At 40.0% G+C, this 19875-nt stretch overlaps 1 protein-coding gene and 1 long non-coding RNA gene across 2 annotated transcripts; both read left to right on the top strand.

Annotated features, from left to right (window-relative positions):
• Positions 1-7665: 7665 nt before the first annotated feature.
• Positions 7666-13937, top strand: LOC146467256 (uncharacterized). Its single transcript, XR_014867747.1, has 2 exons — positions 7666-7728; positions 13652-13937. It is a non-coding gene; the product is annotated as an uncharacterized LOC146467256 (long non-coding RNA).
• Positions 13938-14956: 1019 nt separating this feature from the next.
• LOC146467255 (putative G-protein coupled receptor 45) lies at positions 14957-16100 on the top strand. The gene has a single exon (XM_085126026.1). It carries the CDS (start codon positions 14957-14959, stop codon positions 15956-15958), a length of 1002 nt encoding a protein of 333 aa, XP_084982152.1. The 3' UTR covers positions 15959-16100.
• Positions 16101-19875: the final 3775 nt, after the last annotated feature.

Raw genomic sequence — 19875 nt, 5'->3', positions numbered from 1 at the left:
AGGTTGACAGAGTTTTTTTAAGGCAAATTTAATATCGTCGAGCGAAACTTCCCTTCCCGATAAAAACTCTCAAGACCTTTGCCAACTCCACACCGTGTTTCCTTCACGAAACTATTGACAGAGCGGTTTCTAATTAAAAACCCGTTTGATTATAACACGTACAGAAGTTAAAAACATTTACCAACGGCTTTTTCGGAGAATCTTTATCGACTTTTATCGTCCGCCATCGTGCTGCATTTCTTTTTGACGATACTTTTATTTTTCGCGCCAGGCCGCCAGTCGCCCATCCTACGCTCTGCCGCTAACATTTTCACTTCCGTTTTAGATTTCTATTGTTAGGAACTAGCCAATCAAATCTTGTGTCCCCAGAGCCTCCTTTCCCTCGTGCGAAGGCCCCGCCGGCTAAGAGGGACAGGAGGCTCTGGGGACGAGGTATAAACCATGAACGTTAAGCCCCAACAGCTTGCTGGAAAGCAAAGCGTTTGACCTTTGACGGCTTATTAACATTCATGACGGTTAGAAAATAAAAGCACGTGCGGTTTCTATGGCTTAAAATTTCCATATTCCTGGCGGACATTAAAAAAAAAAAAAAAAAAAAAACATGAAGTATGCACATGCTAATTAGTTCACCCCATAATTCCATAAAGTTGCATCATTTAACATTCACACCCCACCTCACGCTAGCCTGCAAGCAAGCTCTCTTGGGGGTGGGGGCGGGAGGGGGAAAGAGGAGAGAGCTTGCAACGATGTCTCAGGAATTTGAATGCCGCCCCCAGTACTCCCCGCGGCTCCCTGCTGTCCTAGCTGTTAGAATTTGGCCAATCAGCGCAAACCGGAAACGATAGCAAACGTAAACAAACACGTGAAAGGTACAATGTTATCAGATACACTTCAAAAGACTGGAATCCTTGCTGACAAAAATTATAGTTTCACTGATCGAGTATGCCTACCGAGTGACACAAAAATCAGAAAATTTAGTGAAGGATTTTACTTATTTGTTAGCACACTAAAAGCCGATTGACCAAAAGGTCGAGGTCACAAATGTTGTCCCAAGGGTCAAGCGAATCTTGCCGACTGCAGTGTCAACGCCACAAAACTACTGGACATAAAAAAAGTCGAAAACTGGACACAGTCCGGCCAGGGAAAAAAGAAGCAGTGCAAGCAAATCGGAAGGATCTCAATTTTGCAGCCGGGTCTCCGAGAACGAGAACGCAATTCCCAACATTGGAACACTCAACTCGTGTGAAATTTGTGATGTTGTGAACGAGTAGCAAAGCAGACGTGAGAGTGCCAGTAATCGATAATGATACTTTGCAATGGGCAAACAACTAATACTGTTTGATGTTAGACTTTAGACTTTCAACTGCTGCAAAAGGTTGAAATATCAAACTTGTCCCAAATCTCTTAGGTAAGACTGTACGAACACCGCTACTTTGAAGTAAAGCATTGGCAGCTTGACTTTGCTCGGGTTTTAACTCAAGAGAAGACCTAAGTTATTTAGAGAAATTCTCGCAACCTTCACAAATAGAAACTCCGCCACCATTTTTGTGTTGTCAATACGACGCACGCGAAGAGAAACGACGTAAGCACCAAATTCAATATCCACCAATCAGCATTTTGCGTCAAAAAAATTCGATGCAGAAATGAAAATTCCTGAGACATCGTTGCAAGCTCTCTCCTCTTTCCCCCTCCCGCCCCCCACCCCCAAAAGCTTGCTCGCAGGCTAACCTCACGCTTCCTTTTGCCGCGCGCTGTACGAAGACGACTGGGGACCAGTCAGTTGCAACCGGACGTTTTTTTTTTCAATCAAGTGTATAAAAAAAATACAGCAAACAAAAGGAAAATGGTTTTATCTCAATTTGTACCAAAAAACTAACGGAAACGGAATAAAAGCCTTAAGTGAAAGGTAGTTAGTTAGATAGTGCGTTTTCGAAAAATTTATGTTCCTAACCCACGAAATCAGACACAACAACAAATTATGTGGGAAAAAGGGGTAGGGGGATGAAGTACTCGAATTGCTCTATAAATGTTCATACAGGTCGAGTTGCTAGGCAACGAAAAAGTTAAGCCTGTTGTGGGGTTCTAATCCCCAAGCCATTGAGAGGTCCTTATCCTCCCTAAGGTCCAATCACCAGGCCACTGAGAGGTCCTTATCCTCTCACGGGGTCCTAATCCCCAGGAGCATTTAGAGGTCTATGGGGCAAAGGGGAAGCTGCATGGAGCACTTCATCCCAACCCAAATTTATTGGATAACAAATGCCGTGTTGCTGAAAAAAACAATCATAACCTGGCAAAGTATAAATTAGGAAATAAATATTACGACAAAATAAGATTCGAAAATGTAAAACAAGAGAATCAAGAATAAGATAGAAAAATAATCAGGCAGTGTGCCTGTAAGAGGCGGCACTGTGCTAATTAAATAACTGTAACAATGGTAAACTCTAGTCTCAATGGGCAGAGTCCAGTCCAGCACTAAGCTAAATATAATCTCAACTTTTGTTACAAAGCTTTAATGGGCAGACATATTGCATAAGGCCACAACAGCGCTGGGCTGTATAACTACTAAAGTCGGAACCAAGGAGTGTGGACATGAATATGAAGCTGGCAACATGCCTGGTACTATATCAAACTAAGCCAGATATATTGATTACTTGGAATAGATCAAAACTGTCAACGTCGTAGAAAAATAAAAAGGTCATTTTCCGAATTTCAAATAATTGCATCTGTTCCTTTACTGGTGAGGCACGAAGCTCTCACTTTCATAAGAAAGACTGTTGTGTTTGTTATCATTGGAATTTTCCGTAAAAAAAGATACATGTAAACTAAAAACTGTCCACCTTGAAGTCGGGTTATTTGTATTTGCAGAACTCTTTCGAGAAAGATACTCCTCTTAACGTGGCATTACGAACTACGACAGTAATAATTCAAGACAATAGCCACGGAAATAAGAGAAACGAATTGACACCATCTATATGTAGATTTTTATGTGCAAAACCTTTTCACCGAGTAACCCGGCTGTTAACCATGTTTTCCTTTATATCCTTGCGACATTAGAAAGTGACACCAGAGTGCTCTCTCGTCATATTTATTTGTGCTCGATGAAAAGTATATATAAAACAATTACATATTCACTTCAATGCAACCGAATTCGGTAAAACAAACCGGTCAATGTTTGAAAACTGTCACAGCCAGACCCAAGGTAAGAGTAATAACTAAAAGCTTTCTTAGTTCTAGGTTTCTTATTACGTAATTTCACATATAAAATTTTATGTTAATTTTACGTCAGTGGGAAGCTTTTGCGTTTTATACTGCGAACAGTCTTGCATAAATTGATGGTAATTTAAGGTCTATAACGCATGTTGAATAAAAAGGAGTCACCATACATAGAAATCATATACGTAGAACAAACTAAGAATTGAAACAGAAAACTTTATTCAAAAGATTGGGCATTGCAAAAAATAATCCCACTGATCAACAGTGAAGAAGGCATCTTTCACAACAACCTACACAATAATTTTTTCGTTAAGTTAATAATATCCGGCTTTAAGTATCCTAGCGTCGCGCCCCCAGCGTTTGGACATTGTTTTGTCGGCCGGTACCTTGATGCATCAGAAATTAAACTATTTGTATAATTGTAATGGAAAGTCACAATTTCGGAAAAGATGAATTATGAACAATATTTTAAAGAACCGTACACACAACAAATTGGTCCTCCATCGTCATATTTATTTGTGACCAATGAAAAGTATATAAAACAGCTACACATTCACTTAGTAAAATTTTATCGACATGTTTTGATCGCTGGGTACATGGCTCATATAAAAAGCGTTCAGTTGCATTTTAAGTTTCCTTTCATTCGGGTCGGCACGGCGGAAGAAAAATAATACGTGGATGCTGTTTTAGCAATATTACACCTGCAAATTTTGTCCGTGTCATGATTTGCCTATATGTTGCAATTCAGTTTGAAACTTATAATCCTTTTAGAATTTCAATATTTTTGAAAGGATTCCTAGCAAAAATTGTTAATTTTTGTATGTTTTTACCTTTCTAACCAAATTTCTGGAAAACTTCTCAATCGATCAACTTGTCTGTTTTTATGGTTTTGTTTTTTTTTTTCCTTTAATCTACAATGAAGTTGCCATTGAATAAAATGTTAAAGTGCTTGAAAGCACTGAATTGACTCAAATCATCTTAAGCTGGCTATCCGATTTTCTTTAATATTCAGTATTTCAGTATTTCCATTTATTTTTTCGATATTTTTGCTTTCCAGAGAAAACGCGAACCTGTAGGTGTCAATCTCAACACAGCCTCCTCCAGCCAAAAAATAAAAATAAAGAAAAAAACATTTTCACTCATAGAACGCGCAGCAAAATTGATTTTATGGAAATCCTTCAAAAAGATAAAATTGAGTTTCCGCGGAATTCCCTTCTATTCCTACTGGTTCCGTTTTCCAATTGGAAATTTGAAATTCAAATCGAGTAGTTATTTAATTTCGCTTAACTGAAGGGTAACAACACGCCACCACTGGGCCCATTTCCACTCATAAGCTTGTTATAAAATTAACTTAAACGTTGATTCGTCTTTGGAATAATATCAACTGAAGGGTTATGCTACGACTGTTTCTGTCGGAAAGCTATGTTATAAAGCTAGTGCATTTGGTTGCTGCGAAGTACAAAAATGCTAATAACAAACTTTACCGAAGAAGAAAAGCAAAATTCGTACTATGAACTGGTCTGTTCCACAGAATTAACTGGAGGGATACACAGCCATCTAATAGCTCTTTCGGCGCTAAACATTTTACTTTCGATTACTGCTTTCCTGGGGAACACTTTGATCCTAATCGCTCTTCACAAGGAGTCTTCACTTCATCCGCCGTCCAAACTCTTGTTTCGTAACTTAGCTACGACTGATCTGTTTGTTGGTTTTATTGTAGGGCCCCTTACAGCAACTTATTTCATATCTGCGACGAAAGAGTGGTGGAATATATGCCGCTTCTCGTATGTAGCAACTTTAATCGCTGGCTACATTTTGGGTTCGGTCTCTCTATTTACACTAACTGCAATAAGCGTGGACAGACTTCTCGCCCTGTTGTTAGGGATGAGATACAGACAAGTTGTAACTTTGAAGCGAACATATCTCACTGTATTTGCTGCTTGGATTGTGTCTGTTGTCGGGACGGCTATGCACTTTTGGAAAAACCTTATCACCATATGGTATGGCACGATAGGTGTGTCACTGTGCCTAGTCACCTCATTTTTGTCGTATGCAAAAATTTTCCTAACCCTCCATCAACAACAGTCTCGAGTGCAAGTCCTTTTCCACAGAAGGAAATTCAGCCAAGATTTCGTTCGTACGTTGCCTCAGAATCAAACTCAACAGCAGGTCCAAAGACAACCAAGACCGCCAATGCCGTCAATGAATATCGAACGATACAGAAAGACAGTGACCAGCGCTTTGTGGGTTCAATTGACACTACTGGTTTGTTTTTTACCGTACGGCATAATCCAGGCTTTGGTCGCTAAAAGAGGACACTCTCCGGCTGTTTACCTTCCTAAGGCCTATTTATTGGCCTTACTTTATTTAAACTCATCACTAAACCCGATTCTCTACAGCTGGAAGATCAAAGAAGTTAGAAAAGCAGTGAAGGAGACAGTTACACAAATGTGTTGTTCATCAGGTTAACTAATTGCCAGTCTTTAAGGCTCTTAAAAATATGATATTTTGCTCTCATGATCCTTCATGCCAAACCATTTACAATCGTCGCTGCTTCTACCACTTCATCAATATTGCTTTACGAAACGAAAGCTACCGACTGAATTTCAGCAAGACACAATTCGTCATTGTAAAATTCCTCCTCCTCCTCCTCCTCCTCCTCCTCCTCCTCCTCTTCTTCTTCTTCTTCTTCTTCTTCTTCTTCTTCTTCTTCTTCTTCTTCTTCTTCTTCTTCTTCTTCTTCTTCTTCTTCTACTTCTTTATCTTCTTCCACTTCCACTTGGCGGCCCACGACTCCGCAAATTAGAAAATACGCTGAATTTCAACAAAGTTACCGACCGAATTTCAGCGAGACACAATTCGTCATTGTAGAATTCCTCCTCCTCCTCCTCCTCCTCCTGCTCCTCCTCTTCTTCTTCTCTTTCTTCCTCCTCCTCTTCTTCTTCTTCTTCTCTATCTTCTTCCACTTCCACTTGGCGGCCCACGACTCCGCAAATTAGAAAATACGCTGAATTTCACCTTTTTCTTCAATCTACTTCAACTTCGTCACAGGAAAAATACGGTCTGCATGACGAACGCTGCTATTTTTGGCAATTTGTTAAACCGAACAGACAAGACCAATTAAAAAGTTTAAATTCATAGAATATTAATAACTTCTAAACGCCAACTCTTATTGTAATATAATGGCTGTCGTATAGTGAACTTAAGAGGAAGTTTTAAATTAAGCGAATTAAACGAAAACGTGGCAGTTGAAAGTCTCGTCATTGTACTAGTGATGTACTAATAAGCAGGCAGCTGCAGCGGACGCAATAATAAACCTGACAAGTCCAACTTTCGTTGTCATAACGTTAAAAGGTTTTGACAATGAAGAGTAAGGGGAGTATAGTACACCACTTTGACATCAATATCATAAGCTGATGACGTGGAATTTACGTGGCGAATACAAACGATGGCCATCCTTGAAAGACCAAGGAATATACTAAATATGTGAAAGTTACTAAAAATACTAAACATGTGAAAGTCATTGCGAGAAAGTTAGAAATTTTAGTAAAGAAAGAAAAATTGCAAATTTTGAAACAGCTCTTTGTCAAAACGGGTTTGCCGTGGTAACGACAACTTTTAAGTACAATGATTTATTCGTACTTAATTGTTCCCAGATAAATTTCCAATAAAAAGCATTTTTTCAGAGGAATATTAAGCTTGAAAGTCACCACAGAGTTGATATGGTAATTTAACCACCGTACGGAGAATCGATCAGCACTCAAATCTCTTAAGGTAATTAAATTACTTTATTAACTTTGTTGATAAAACCAAATATTCGTTTCCAATACTCCACCCACGCAGCAACAGAAACTAACTAGACTGTTCACAGTCCCCCTATTTTTCCGTGGGATTTTCGAGACTGCAACGTTTCGATGGAGCTGCCACCATCTTGGTTTGTAAAAGCGAGCGCGGCCTGGGGAGAGTGTCTAATCTACCCAGTGGAGGGTAGCGGAGTTGGGAGGCGGCGGGAAAAATCATTCAACTGACCCCACTCCTGCTCCCCTCGGTAGTTTAGACACTCTCCCCAGATCGACGCTCGCTTTTACAAACCAAGATGGCAGCAGCTTTATTTCAGCGCACCAGTCTCGAGAATCCCACGGAAAAATAGGAGGACTGTGAACAGTCTAGAAACTTACCCCCTTATCTATCTGTTACAATAAATTGCACATAAACAGGCAGATATATCATGGGCTATAGGAAAATGAAGTTCGACTAACCTAAGTTTAATTTCTATCAAATAAAATGTGTTAAACTCACAGTTAAATAGTGCCGGATGATATAAGACCAAAGGACGGTACCTCCTAATACAGAACTATTTTTGCACAGTTCGACTATGTGGGAAAAGTAAATCTTAAGCTCCGTCTACACGAGCAATTTTTATATGGCAATTTTTTTCGCAATTTTTACTTGCCAGTGTAGATGATGAGAAATGACCAATTTTTATGTGACAACTGCATTTGCTGAAAAGCTGGCGTGTTAGTTTTTATGTGGCAAATAAATATTGCCACATAAGAAAATTGTCCGTGTAGACGAGATGCCACATAAAATGTGACCATTTTTTTAACGTCATCTGTAGAACCCAGTCCTTAACATTTGCACATATAGCATGGCGCCATCTTGCTTTTTGCCTTTCCATGGACATCTCCGCTGTGCGAAATTATTACTGACGCAAATTAACAACAAATATCTATCGAGCCATCTACACGGGCAAATAAAAATTGCCACACAAAAATTGCTCGTGTAGACGGGGCTTTAGCAAGGGCTATTGGAATCTGAAAATAAAATTGGGAGTAGCGGTGCATTTTTCAGAGCTAATCAAGCAAAAAAATTGACAAAGCTGTAAAATACAAAGCAATGTATTGCGCATGTTTGCAAATTGTTCTCTCTGGATATTGGATACCAATAACCTCGGCTTTTCCAACACAGCTATAAACCACACTTAGCCCTATCAAGACCGAGCTTTTTTTGTCTTTTCTGACCGGGGTGGGGTTGCGAATTCCGCCTCCCTCTATAACTTCGCAACCATAGCTGCTATAACAATGAGGCTTAAGGGATAGATAACACTTCCAAAGATGTGTCCTTTGAGGTCCGCAACCGGAAAAAATGGTCAAAAAATTGGTTGCAAGGGTAATAACAAAGTCAATGAACACTAACCTTATCAACTCTTTGGGGACTTCCAAGCTTAATATTCCTCTAAAAAAAGGCTTTCTATTCGAAATTTATCTGGGAACAATTAAGTACGACTTATCATTGTCCATAAAATTTGACGTTACCACGGCAAATCTGTTTTGACAAACAGCTGTTTCAAAATTTGCAATTTTCCTTTCTCTACTGAAATTACTCGCAATAACTTTCACATGTTTAGTATTTTTAGTAACTTTCACATGTTTAGTATATTTCTTGGTCTTTCAAAGATGGCCGTCGTTTGTTTTCGCCACGTAAATTCCACGTCATCAGCTTTTGAAAACGTAACTCAATTCCCGCATCTTATGAAGTTATCACTTTCCGTTAGGAAGACGTCAAAGAAAATATCTTTGGACGTACTATTTATCCTCATAAGTCTCATGTTTAAAACTTTTATTCTTGCGAAGTTATGGAGGGAGTTGGATAGGAATCATGCACGGCCCTAGAGGACGGAAAAAACGATTTAGGTAGAGTTAAATACTTTCACCGTTACAGAGATCCGTTATATCAAGCACCCTATCTACCCCCTTCCCCCCCCCCCCCCCTCCCACTTAATTTCTGCTATTGCTTCCGCTGCAGCTGCCTGCTTACTGCTTATTAGTACATCACTAGTGCAATGACGAGACTTTCAGCCGCCACGTTTTCGTTTAATTCGCTTAATTTAAAGCTTCCTCTTTAGTTCACTATACGAAACCAATTATATTACAATTAAAGTTGGTGTATAGAAGTTATTTAAAATATTCTATGATTTAAACTTTTTAATAGGTTTTTTTCTGTTTGGTTTAACAAACTGCCAAAAATAGCAGCGTTCGTCGTGCAGACTGTATTTTTCGTGTGACAAAGTTGAAGTAGATTGAAGAAAAAGGTGAAATTCAGCGTATTTTCCAATTTGCGAAGTCGTGGGCTGTCAAGTGGAAGTGGAAGAAGATGGAGAAGAAGAAGAAGAAGAAGAAGAAGAAGAAGAAGAAGAAGAAGAAGAAGAAGGAAAGGAGGATGAGGAAAAGGAGGAGGAGGAGGAATTCTACAATGACGAATTGTGTCTCGCTAAAATTCAGTCGGTAGCTTTGTTTCGTAAAAAGCAGTAATGATGAAGTGGTAGAAGCAGTGACGATTGTAAATGGTTTGGCGGGAAGGATCATGAGAGCAAAATATCATATTTTTAAGAGCCTTAAAGACTGGCAATTAGTTAACCTGATGAACAACACATTTGTATAACTGTCTCCTTCACTGCTTTTCTAACTTCTCTGATCTTCCAGCTGTAGAGAATCGGGTTTAGTGATGAGTTTAAATAAAGTAAGGCCAATAAATAGGCCTTAGGAAGGTAAACAGCCGGAGAGTGTCCTCTTTTAGCGACCAAAGCCTGGATTATGCCGTACGGTAAAAAACAAACCAGTAGTGTCAATTGAACCCACAAAGCGCTGGTCACTGTCTTTCTGTATCGTTCGATATTCATTGACGGCATTGGCGGTCTTGGTTTTCTTTGGACCTGCTGTTGAGTTTGATTCTGAGGCAACGTACGAACGAAATCTTGGCTGAATTTCCTCCTGTGGAAAAGGACTTGCACTCGAGACTGTTGTTGATGGAGGGTTAGGAAAATTTTTGCATACGACAAAAATGAGGTGACTAGGCACAGTGACACACCTATCGTGCCATACCATATGGTGATAAGGTTTTTCCAAAAGTGCATCGCCGTCCCGACAACAGACACAATCCAAGCGGCAAATACAGTGAGATATGTTCGCTTCAAAGTTACAACTTGTCTGTATCTCATCCCTAACAACAGGGCGAGAAGTCTGTCCACGCTTATTGCAGTCAGTGTAAATAGAGAGACCGAACCCAAAATGTAGCCAGCGATTAAAGTTGCTACATACGAGAAGCGGCATATATTCCACCACTCTTTCGTCGCAGATATGAAATAAGTGGCTGCAAGGGGCTCTACAATAAAACCAACAAACAGATCAGTCGTAGCTAAGTTGCGAAACAAGAGTTTGGACGGCGGATGAAGTGAAGACTCCTTGTGAAGAGCGATTAGGATCAAAGTGTTCCCCAGGAAAGCAGTAATCGAAAGTAAAATGTTTAGCGCCGAAAGAGCTATTAGATGGCTGTGTATCCCTCCAGTTAATTCTGTGGAACAGACCAGTTCATAGTACGATTTTTGCTTTTCTTCTTCGGTAAGGTTTGTTATTAGCATTTTTGTACTTCGCAGCAACCAAATGCACTAACTTTATAACATAGCTTTCCAACAGAAACAGTCGTAGCATAACCCTTCAGTTGCTTCAGACGATTTGAGTCAATACCGTGCTTTCAAGCACTTAAACATTTTATGCAGTGGCAACTTCACTGTAATAGTACGAACTTTGACCGCAACCGGACTCGTCATCTATCAAGGACGAAAATGAGCACGGAGCCATAAATGCAACCGAAAATATATAGAAACTGCAAAATATGACATCGCGGAAGAAGAAATACAGTTTCTAATATCCAGCAAACCACTCCAAACCAAGAACGCACATTGCTATTTAAAACCATTTTGCGTCATTGTTTACAAAAAGCAAGTTTAAAATAGCTATGTACACAGTGATGGTCATAATATGCAAACAACGTTGGTTATTTTTCGGTGCTCTTCTATCCGGATCGGACCGACAAGGGTGGAGTATTGCTGGCATTAATGGGGATGGTTCATTAAATGCCTATTTTGCAGGCATTGGAACGTTAAGTGCTCATTCAAATATATTATAGCCGTGTAGCTGTTGAAGATAATATTATATCCAGCCTTGCACTAAAGTGAAAGCATGACTTTCTCTACCGGCTCTGATATCTCAGCTCTGTTTATGATATATAGTCTAGGAACTGTAAATTGAAAACACAGATACCTTGTTCTTCAGCTTTTAGAATTCTCGTCTTCGCTTGTCAAGCTCAATGTAGTGCCTGTCACGACATTTTATTGACAGTGAGGATAAGATGCATCTTTGACAAACCTAAGATTTATAAAAACTGCAACTTTTCTGAACCAAAGGCGTTTTTCACGCAAGTCGATTAGTAATTTAATGAAACATTATTGTCTGTTGGGGGTTTCAGATACACTTTGATATGAAATATTTAATGATTTTGTTTCCTATCCTTCGCATTGTTGACGCTGGCGTACAGAGGAAAGCGTGACATAACACCTGAACGTTACATTTTTCGTTTGCAATCGGTGAAATGGAATTTATATTTATACGGATAAACCCATCAACACATGAGATTTTGTTTCCGAATAACAACTTAGTTTTATTCCACCAGAAATGAAACATAAACAGTAAATTTATTTTGAACTTATTAACTTGTCCTTGCGTGACCACTGCCATTTTTGAAAAAAATATAATAAAATTCCTTATGTGTTTACTTCCGTCAACGCTTGGATTGTAAATTTCCCAAGCTGGATTTTTTATATATTGCAGTACATGTATAGAGCTTTCCTAAAGTATAATACTTGCTACAAATTTCGATGTACCAGGACACGATATTTGTCCGCAAAGTTTTAACAATTTCCAGTGTTAACGAAAATACTGATAATAGGAATCTTCGGACTTTGAAAACTGCATGTTAATAAAAATCCTCCAGCAACATTTTCATAAGATCGTATTCTCAGAAGGATGCTTAACTTAATATCAAAAGATCGTTTTAATACGCTAAGCCGTGCGATCTGAAAATGCACCAAATCTCGCCAAAATTTAACGTCGGCTGCGACGTGATCACGGCATTTCACATTATGCCGGAATTCTCGAAAACGAAAAATCTTTGGAAAGTTTTATTGTTATTTTCGTAAATAGTTCTTTAAAGGGATTCTTCTGACAAAATATGAGGAAATCCGAAATTTCAGTTTTGACCGCGAGTTCTCGATATTCTCAGGCAGCCGCTCTAAATTGTTCCCAGATAAATTTTCAATAAAAAGCCTTGTTTTAGAGGAATATTAAGTTTGAAAGTCACCACAGAGTTGATTTGGTAGTTTAACCACCGTGAAGAGAATCGATCAGCACTCGAATCTCTCGAGGTAATTAAATTACCTCATTAACTTTGTTGATAAAACCAAATATTCGTTTCCAATACTCCACCCACGCAGCAACAGAAACTGACTAGGCTGTTCACAGCCCCCCTATCTTTCCGTGTAAGTAAGTAAGTAAGTGAACTTTATTTAGACAGGGTGGCCCAATCAGCTACGGGGCTGTTATCCTGAGGGGCCCTGTATACACCTAAAATAATTATTATTATGGTTTGAGAAAAAAATTACAATATATATGACTCAAACACTTTTGGGTTAAAATATCATAGGATAGAAAAAAAAAAAAAACATTTGCACACTAAGAAAAAAATCTATGCAAAATCGTGTTTCATCATTAGTCGCTTAAAAGCCTCCAAGGACGCTACCCGTTTGTATGTTTCAGGTAACGAATTAAATAAAACCGCTCCGGAGTATCTAAAAGTTCTCTTCCCGAGGCTAAGTTTGGGTCTTGAAGGATGAATGTCTTCACGCCGACGTGTATTGTAACTATGGAAACTGTGGTTTCTATCAAAATAATCAGCCGTGGAAATCCGTGGGATTTTCGAGACTGGTACGCTTTGATGGAGGCGCCGCCATCTTGGTTTGTAAAAGCGAGCGCGAACTGGGGAGAGTGTTTAAACTACCGAGGGAAGGGGAACGGAGTTGGGAGGCGGCGGGAAAAATCACTAAACTGACCCCAACTCCCGCTCCCCTCGGTAGTTTAGACACTCTCCCCAGATTGCGCTCGCTTTTACAAACCAAGATGGCGGCAGCTCCATCGAAGCGTACTCCCACAGAAAAATAGGGGGACTGTGAACAGTCTAGAAACTAACCCCCTTATCTACCCATTACAATAAATAGGACATAAACAGACAGTTATATCATGGGCTATAGGAAAATGAAGTTCGACTAACTTAAGTTTAATTTCTATCAAATAAAGTGTGTTAAAATCTCAGTTAAATAGTACCGGATGACTTAAGGACGGTGCCTCTTAATACAGAACTATTTTTGCACAGTTCGACTATGTGGGAAAGCCCCGTCTACACGAGCAATTTTTATATGGCATTTGCTTGTGGCAATTTTTATTTGCCACATAAAAACTAACACGCCAGCTTTTCAGCAAATGTAGTTGTCACATAAAAATTGGTCATTTCTCATCATCTACACGGGCAAATAAAAATTGCTGAAAAGCTGGCGTGTTAGTTTTTATGTGGCAAATAAAAATTGCCACATAAAAAAATTGTCCGTGTAGACGAGATGCCACATAAAATGTGACAATTTTTTTCAACGTCATCTGTAGAACCCAGTCCTTAACATTTGCGCATCCAGCATGACGTCATCTTGCTTTTTGCCTTTCCATGGACATCTCCGCTGTGCGAAATTATTACTGACGCAAATTAACAACAAATATTTGTCGAGCCATCTACACGGGCAAATAAAAATTGCCACATAAAAATTGCTCGTGTAGACGGGGCTTTAGCAAGGGCTATTGGAATCTGAAAATAAAATTGGGAGTAGCAGTGCATTTTTTAGAGCTAATCAAGCAAAAAAATCGGCAAAACTGTAAAATACAAAGCAATGTATGGCGCATGTTTGCAAATTGTTCTCTCTGAATTTTGGATACCAATAACCTCGGCTTTTCCAACACAGCTATAAACCACACTTAACCCTATCAAGGCCGAGCTTTTTTTGTATTTTCTGACCAGGGTGGGGTTGAGCATTCCGCCTCCCTCCATAACTTCGCAACCATAGCTGCTATAACAATGAGGCTCATGGGATAGATAACACTTCCAAAGATGAGTCCTTTGAGGTCCGCAACCGGAAAAAAATGGTCAAAAAATTGGTTGCAAGGGTAACAACAAAGTCAATGAACACTAACCGACCACACCAGACGTTTGCCAGACAAATTTCTGCCAAACAAAAAAGTTATTCAGATACAAAGTGGCCACGGGCAGAATCCATCCCGCCTCCCCCCTTCCACACACACACACCCCAGTGTAGATAGGGTAAATGCCAGCCATTCAACCTTGATTTGTTTGTCTTCCAATAGACACGTGGCCACGTGAGTTTCACAAAAGACCAGCCTTCCAGCCAAGTGGACTGAAGAGCAAAAGATTAACAACTGTTATTGCTCACTACCTTACAAACAATGGCAAAATAAAACATTACCTATCAAAGTTTCAAACTTTTGTATTAGAAGAAGATGGCCTCGACTGCCAACCCCATATCCCTTTTTGTCAAAGATATTCACGAATCGAAATTAACCTTATTTCTCTAAAAAAAAAAGATAAAATTTCCAGAATCGCTCTCAAATCCAATTGTTTTGCTCTTTTTAGAGTTTAAATCTATATTGAAACAATTTGATCCAAAATGACCGTAACCAGGCTCCTCACCGTGGCCTCGTCAGTTCGAAATTTGATATTGATGGATGACATGATAGTCTGAGTGAAGACTATGCTTAAAAGTCGGCACACCTGGTCCTTGCGAGAAAATATAATGGCAATAACAAACCTTACCGAAGAAGAAAAGCAAAAATCGTACTATGAACTGGTCTGTTCAACAGAATTAACTGGAGGGATACACAGCCATCTAATAGCCCTTTCGGCGCTAAACATTTTACTTTCGATTACTGCTTTTCTGGGGAACACTTTGATCCTAATCGCTCTTCACAAGGAGTCTTCACTTCATTCGCCGTCCAAACTTCTGTTTCGCAGCTTAGCAACAACTGATCTGTGTGTTGGCATCATTGTAGAACCTCTTGTTGTTACTTATTTTATATCTGCAGTGAATGAACGGTGGCATATTTGTCGGCATGCATATGTAGCAGCTTTTACCGCGGGCTACGGTTTGGGTTCAGTTTCTTTATTTACATTGACTACAATAAGCCTGGACAGACTTTTCGCCCTGTTGTTAGGGCTCAGATACAGACAAGTTGTAACTTTAAAGCGAGCGTATCTCACTGTAAGTGTTCACTGGACTGTGTCCATTCTCGGGACGATGGTTCATTTTTGGAGAACCAAAGTAACCATATGGTATGGTACGATAGGTATATCGCTGTGTCTAGTTACCTCTTTTCTGTCTTACGCAAAAATTTTCCTGACCCTCCGCCATCAACATGATCGAGTTCAAGACCTCCTTCAATGTAGGAAACTCACCCAAAGACTTTTTACTACTCGGCGCACGAATCAAAACCAAGTACACGTTCAGAGACCACCGAGTCAGACAATTTCAATGAACGTCGCGCTATACAGAAACACAGTGTCAAGCGCCTTGTGGGTTCAGTTAGCACTGGTAGTTTGTTATCTACCATACGGGATAATGCAGGCTGTTTTCGCCCAAAAAGAGAATTCTTCAACTATTTACCTCCTCAAGGGTTACTGTTTGACTTTACTTTACTTAAACTCGACATTAAACCCGATTCTCTACTGCTGGAAAATGAAAGAAGTAAGGCAAGCAGTGAAGAAGACAGTTGGACAAATTTACTGTTCGTCAAGTTGATTATAACAAAAAAATTTCAGCTGCTTAAATTGTTAGCTTCTTTTCTGCAAAAGCTGTGTCTATACTATAAAGTGGTATATTCTCAGAATAATGCGTGTGATATTGTAAATGGTATGCGTATATAGGCAATAAAAAAAGTTGTTTCCAATAGGGTAAAGCTTTCAATTGGTGCAATGTTTTTGTGTATTCAACTTCCTCTATCTCGTCTGTCATCACTTAATTGGTAGCTTTTAGCTTACGAGTTCCTTAATTTTGCTTCAACAATTTATTTCCCTGTAGCGTAGTCTACGTGTGTTACCGCCAAAAAATATAGTTTTAATGAAGAAACCTGGTGTTTTCTCGCCATCTGTTGTCTAGACGAGGGCAATAAATACGTTTTTAACGCAAGGAATATTCATAAGCACTTTTAATCATGGTAGTTGTTCCATACTGTTGAGCAAAGATGACATTTTGAATAAATTTACTGCGTTAAAGTGACAATTTAAGACCCGACAAGATGCGAGCTGAGAACAATTTTTTCGTGTTTATAACTTAAAATTGACTTTATTCAGACTGCGCTGTTTTACACTTTTACCTGGTTGTGGTGGATCTCTGAATTGGAGAGAGTATTAAACATAAAGAAAATGAAAAACATAGAGATAATATAAGATGACCACCACCTCATGAGTTTTCGATTTTCAAACAGCGACCATTCTTGGTCACTCAGTTTTTCAAAATGTATAAAAGCCACCAAAAAATTGCCAAAAAGTCCAACAAAGCACATCTGACATAATCTCAAAATGTAAAAGGTACTCATGAAAGTTAAGACTTTCAGTAAAGGGAAACAAAATCCAAAATCATGTTTTAAACAAGTTTAATTTTGCTATGGTTGCATCAAATTTCATAGACAATAGAATGTTATACTAATGAGATAAATAGTTACCTGAGAAATTTCAAGAAAAGCCGCTAAATTTGGTGGTCTTTCAAAAGGTATATTCCGCGCCCTCTCCCTGCCCTTACTAATACTATTGGCTGAACTGCAAATTACCAGATAAATTTCAAGAAACGCGGCCAAATTTGGCGGTCTTTCAAAAGGCATATTCTGTGCCCCCTCTCTACCCCAACTAATCCCATTGGCTGAACTGGAAATTAGAGTGGTTGTTACAGAAAGTATGAGGTTATACTTTTAGTCTTATCAAAATTTGCTTTGTCTTCTTTATCTTTCTAAAAAAACGCTTTCTATTTAGTAAATATAGGATATTACTTTCAGTGGTGTATTTCATCCACAACTTCCCAATTTCAAAAATACGGCTCCACGGCCCGTATTCACAACATTGTTGAGTAATAGTTGGATTCATGTTTAAGTAACAAGTGCGGATGTCGCCCGTTTCAAAATATATAGTTTTTAAGACCTTGCTCGCCACAAGACTCCAGGTACCTCTGTGCTTAGAACACCGACTTGCACATGCATACAGAAGGTTATGGTTTCGACTCACTTCCTAGTCTAAGCAGGGTTAATGCTATATCGATCGTCTGTGCATAAATTTTCCTTAGTTTATTTTTCTGATAGTATTAATGCTACTTTAACCGTGAATGACCATGGCGTCAGATTTCAACTCGATAGTGCAGCTGACGTCAACACCATTTGTCAGAAACATGGAAGGAAACACCAGGTGTCTCCAACAACAGTACGTCTGAATATGTGGAACAAAACTAACCTGAAGCCTCTGGGGGAAACAGTACTAAGGGTTGCGAATCCCCGTTCTAGTGTAGAGTCCGAAGTAAAGTTTATTGTTGTGCCAAACGGTTTTACCAACCTGCTTGGCCTGAAGACCATTCAGGAACTTGGTTTCATAACCATAAATGAGGAATGCTTCATTTCTCAGATCAATGCCCCTCAACTTGGTGATCTGGGAGAAGCCACTCTCCGGATCGATGAAAACGCCCAACCGAAAGTACTTCCATGTACGAAAATTCCCCTTGCAATTGAAGATGCCGTGAAAGAAGAATTGGATCGACTGGTAGGAAAAGGTGTGCTTGTTCCTATGACGGAACCAACCAAGTGGGGCAGCAAAATGGCTGTTGTACACAAGCCCATTGACCCGCAACCATTGAATGAAGCACTCAAGCGTGAACATTACAGACTACCAGTACCTGATGACGTGCCCCGGGATGCCAAAGTTTTCAGCAAGCTTGATGTGCGAGAAGCTTATTGGCACGTCAAACTAGACGTAGAGTCCAGCAAACTCACCACAATGATCATCCCTTTTGGCCGGTACCGGTGGAAGAGGCTCCGTTTTGGACTCAAGGTATCAAGCGCAAACTTGATGAAGCTTTGGGAGGTCTAGAAGGCGTGTTCAGTATTGTTGATGATGTAGTCATAGCTGGGTGTGTCCAGACAGTGGAGGAAGCTAAAATTGACAACCAACGGAAGCTGACGGAGACCTTGAAAAGGTGTGCTGAGAAGAACATTGTCCTGAACGAGGACAAACAGCAGATTGGTTTAACTGAGATTACTTTCCATGGTCACAGAATCACAAAGGATGGTGTGAAAATTGACGAGGCCAAAGTACAAGCTATCCGCAACATGCCGGCACCTACCGATGTAGCGGGTGTAAAACGTCTTTGTGGCATGGTAAAGTACATGTCGAGGTTCATGCCTGACCTTGCTGGGACACTTGAACCAATCCGTACTTTAACATGGAAGGACACTCCATTTGTGTGGTCCACGGAATGTGAGAATGCTTTTGACATGCTAAAGAAAAACCTTTCTGAATCACCATACCTGGCCTACATTGATGTTTCAAACGAAGTTGTGATTCAAGTGGACAGTAGCAAACAAGGGATTGGTGCTGTTCTGCTTCAAGAAGGTCGTCCCGTAGAGAACGCATCGCAAGCACTGACACCGTCTGAGAGAAACTGGGCGCAGATCGAAAAGGAAGCCCTATCTGTTTTGTATAGCCTTAAGAGATTTGGCCAGTACACATATGGCCGACCTGTAAAAGTTGAGAATGATCACAAACCTCTAGCTGCCATATTACGAAAGCCTTTGAGCCAAGCACCCAAGCGTCTTCAGGACATTATGATGTGGTATCGCAGGTACGATGTCCATTTTGTATTTGTTAAGGGTACTGACTTACTCATTGCTGACACACTGAGTAGAGCTCACCAAGATGATAGCGGAAATGACCAAGATGACCGTGCTCGAATCATGAATGTCCATGTGTTTGGTGACATCCCAGACAAGCGACCTGATGACATACGTGAAGCGACCTCGTGTGATTCTAGTCTGCAGGATGTGATGAAGTTAGTGTTGGAAGAATGGCCAGCAGACAAGCGTCGAACCCCTGTGTGCGCGTTGCCATATTTTGATGTACGAGACTGTCTAAGTATTGTGGATGGAATTCTGGTAACAGGAGAAGCAGTTGTGATTCCCATGGCTCTGAGACCATCAATCAAGAGAAGACTGCACAGTGCCCATCTAGGCCATGATAGTATGTTGCGACGAGCCAGAGGAACAGTGTATTGGCCCAACATGGCCTCTGACATCAAGCAAATAGCCGACATGAGTGAAACATGCCAGGAAATGAAACCGCGAAACTCACCAGAACCATTCAAACAGCACAGTGATGGCGACGAACCATGGCAAAAGATTGGTATTGATTTATTTGAAATTGCTGGGAAGCACTATTTTGCAGTGGTAGATAATGGCTCGTTATGGCATACCGAGAATGATTGTGTCGGATGGAGGTCCGCAGTTTACCAGTCAGGAATTTAATTTTTTTGTGGAGGACTGGGGTATAACTCATGTTACCTCATCACCAATGCATCAGAGAGCCAATGGCAAAGCAGAATCTGCCGTTCAAATCATGAAATCTCTTCTCGTGAAAACCCATAAGGAAGGAGGTGGTCCTCATGAAGCGATGTTAGAGCAAAGA

The sequence above is a fragment of the Pavona decussata genome, unplaced genomic scaffold (genome assembly GCF_977016875.1).
Source record: "Pavona decussata unplaced genomic scaffold, jaPavDecu1.1 SCAFFOLD_137, whole genome shotgun sequence".
NCBI lineage: Eukaryota > Metazoa > Cnidaria > Anthozoa > Scleractinia > Agariciidae > Pavona > Pavona decussata.
This window is presented reverse-complemented; position numbering and strand designations above follow the sequence as displayed.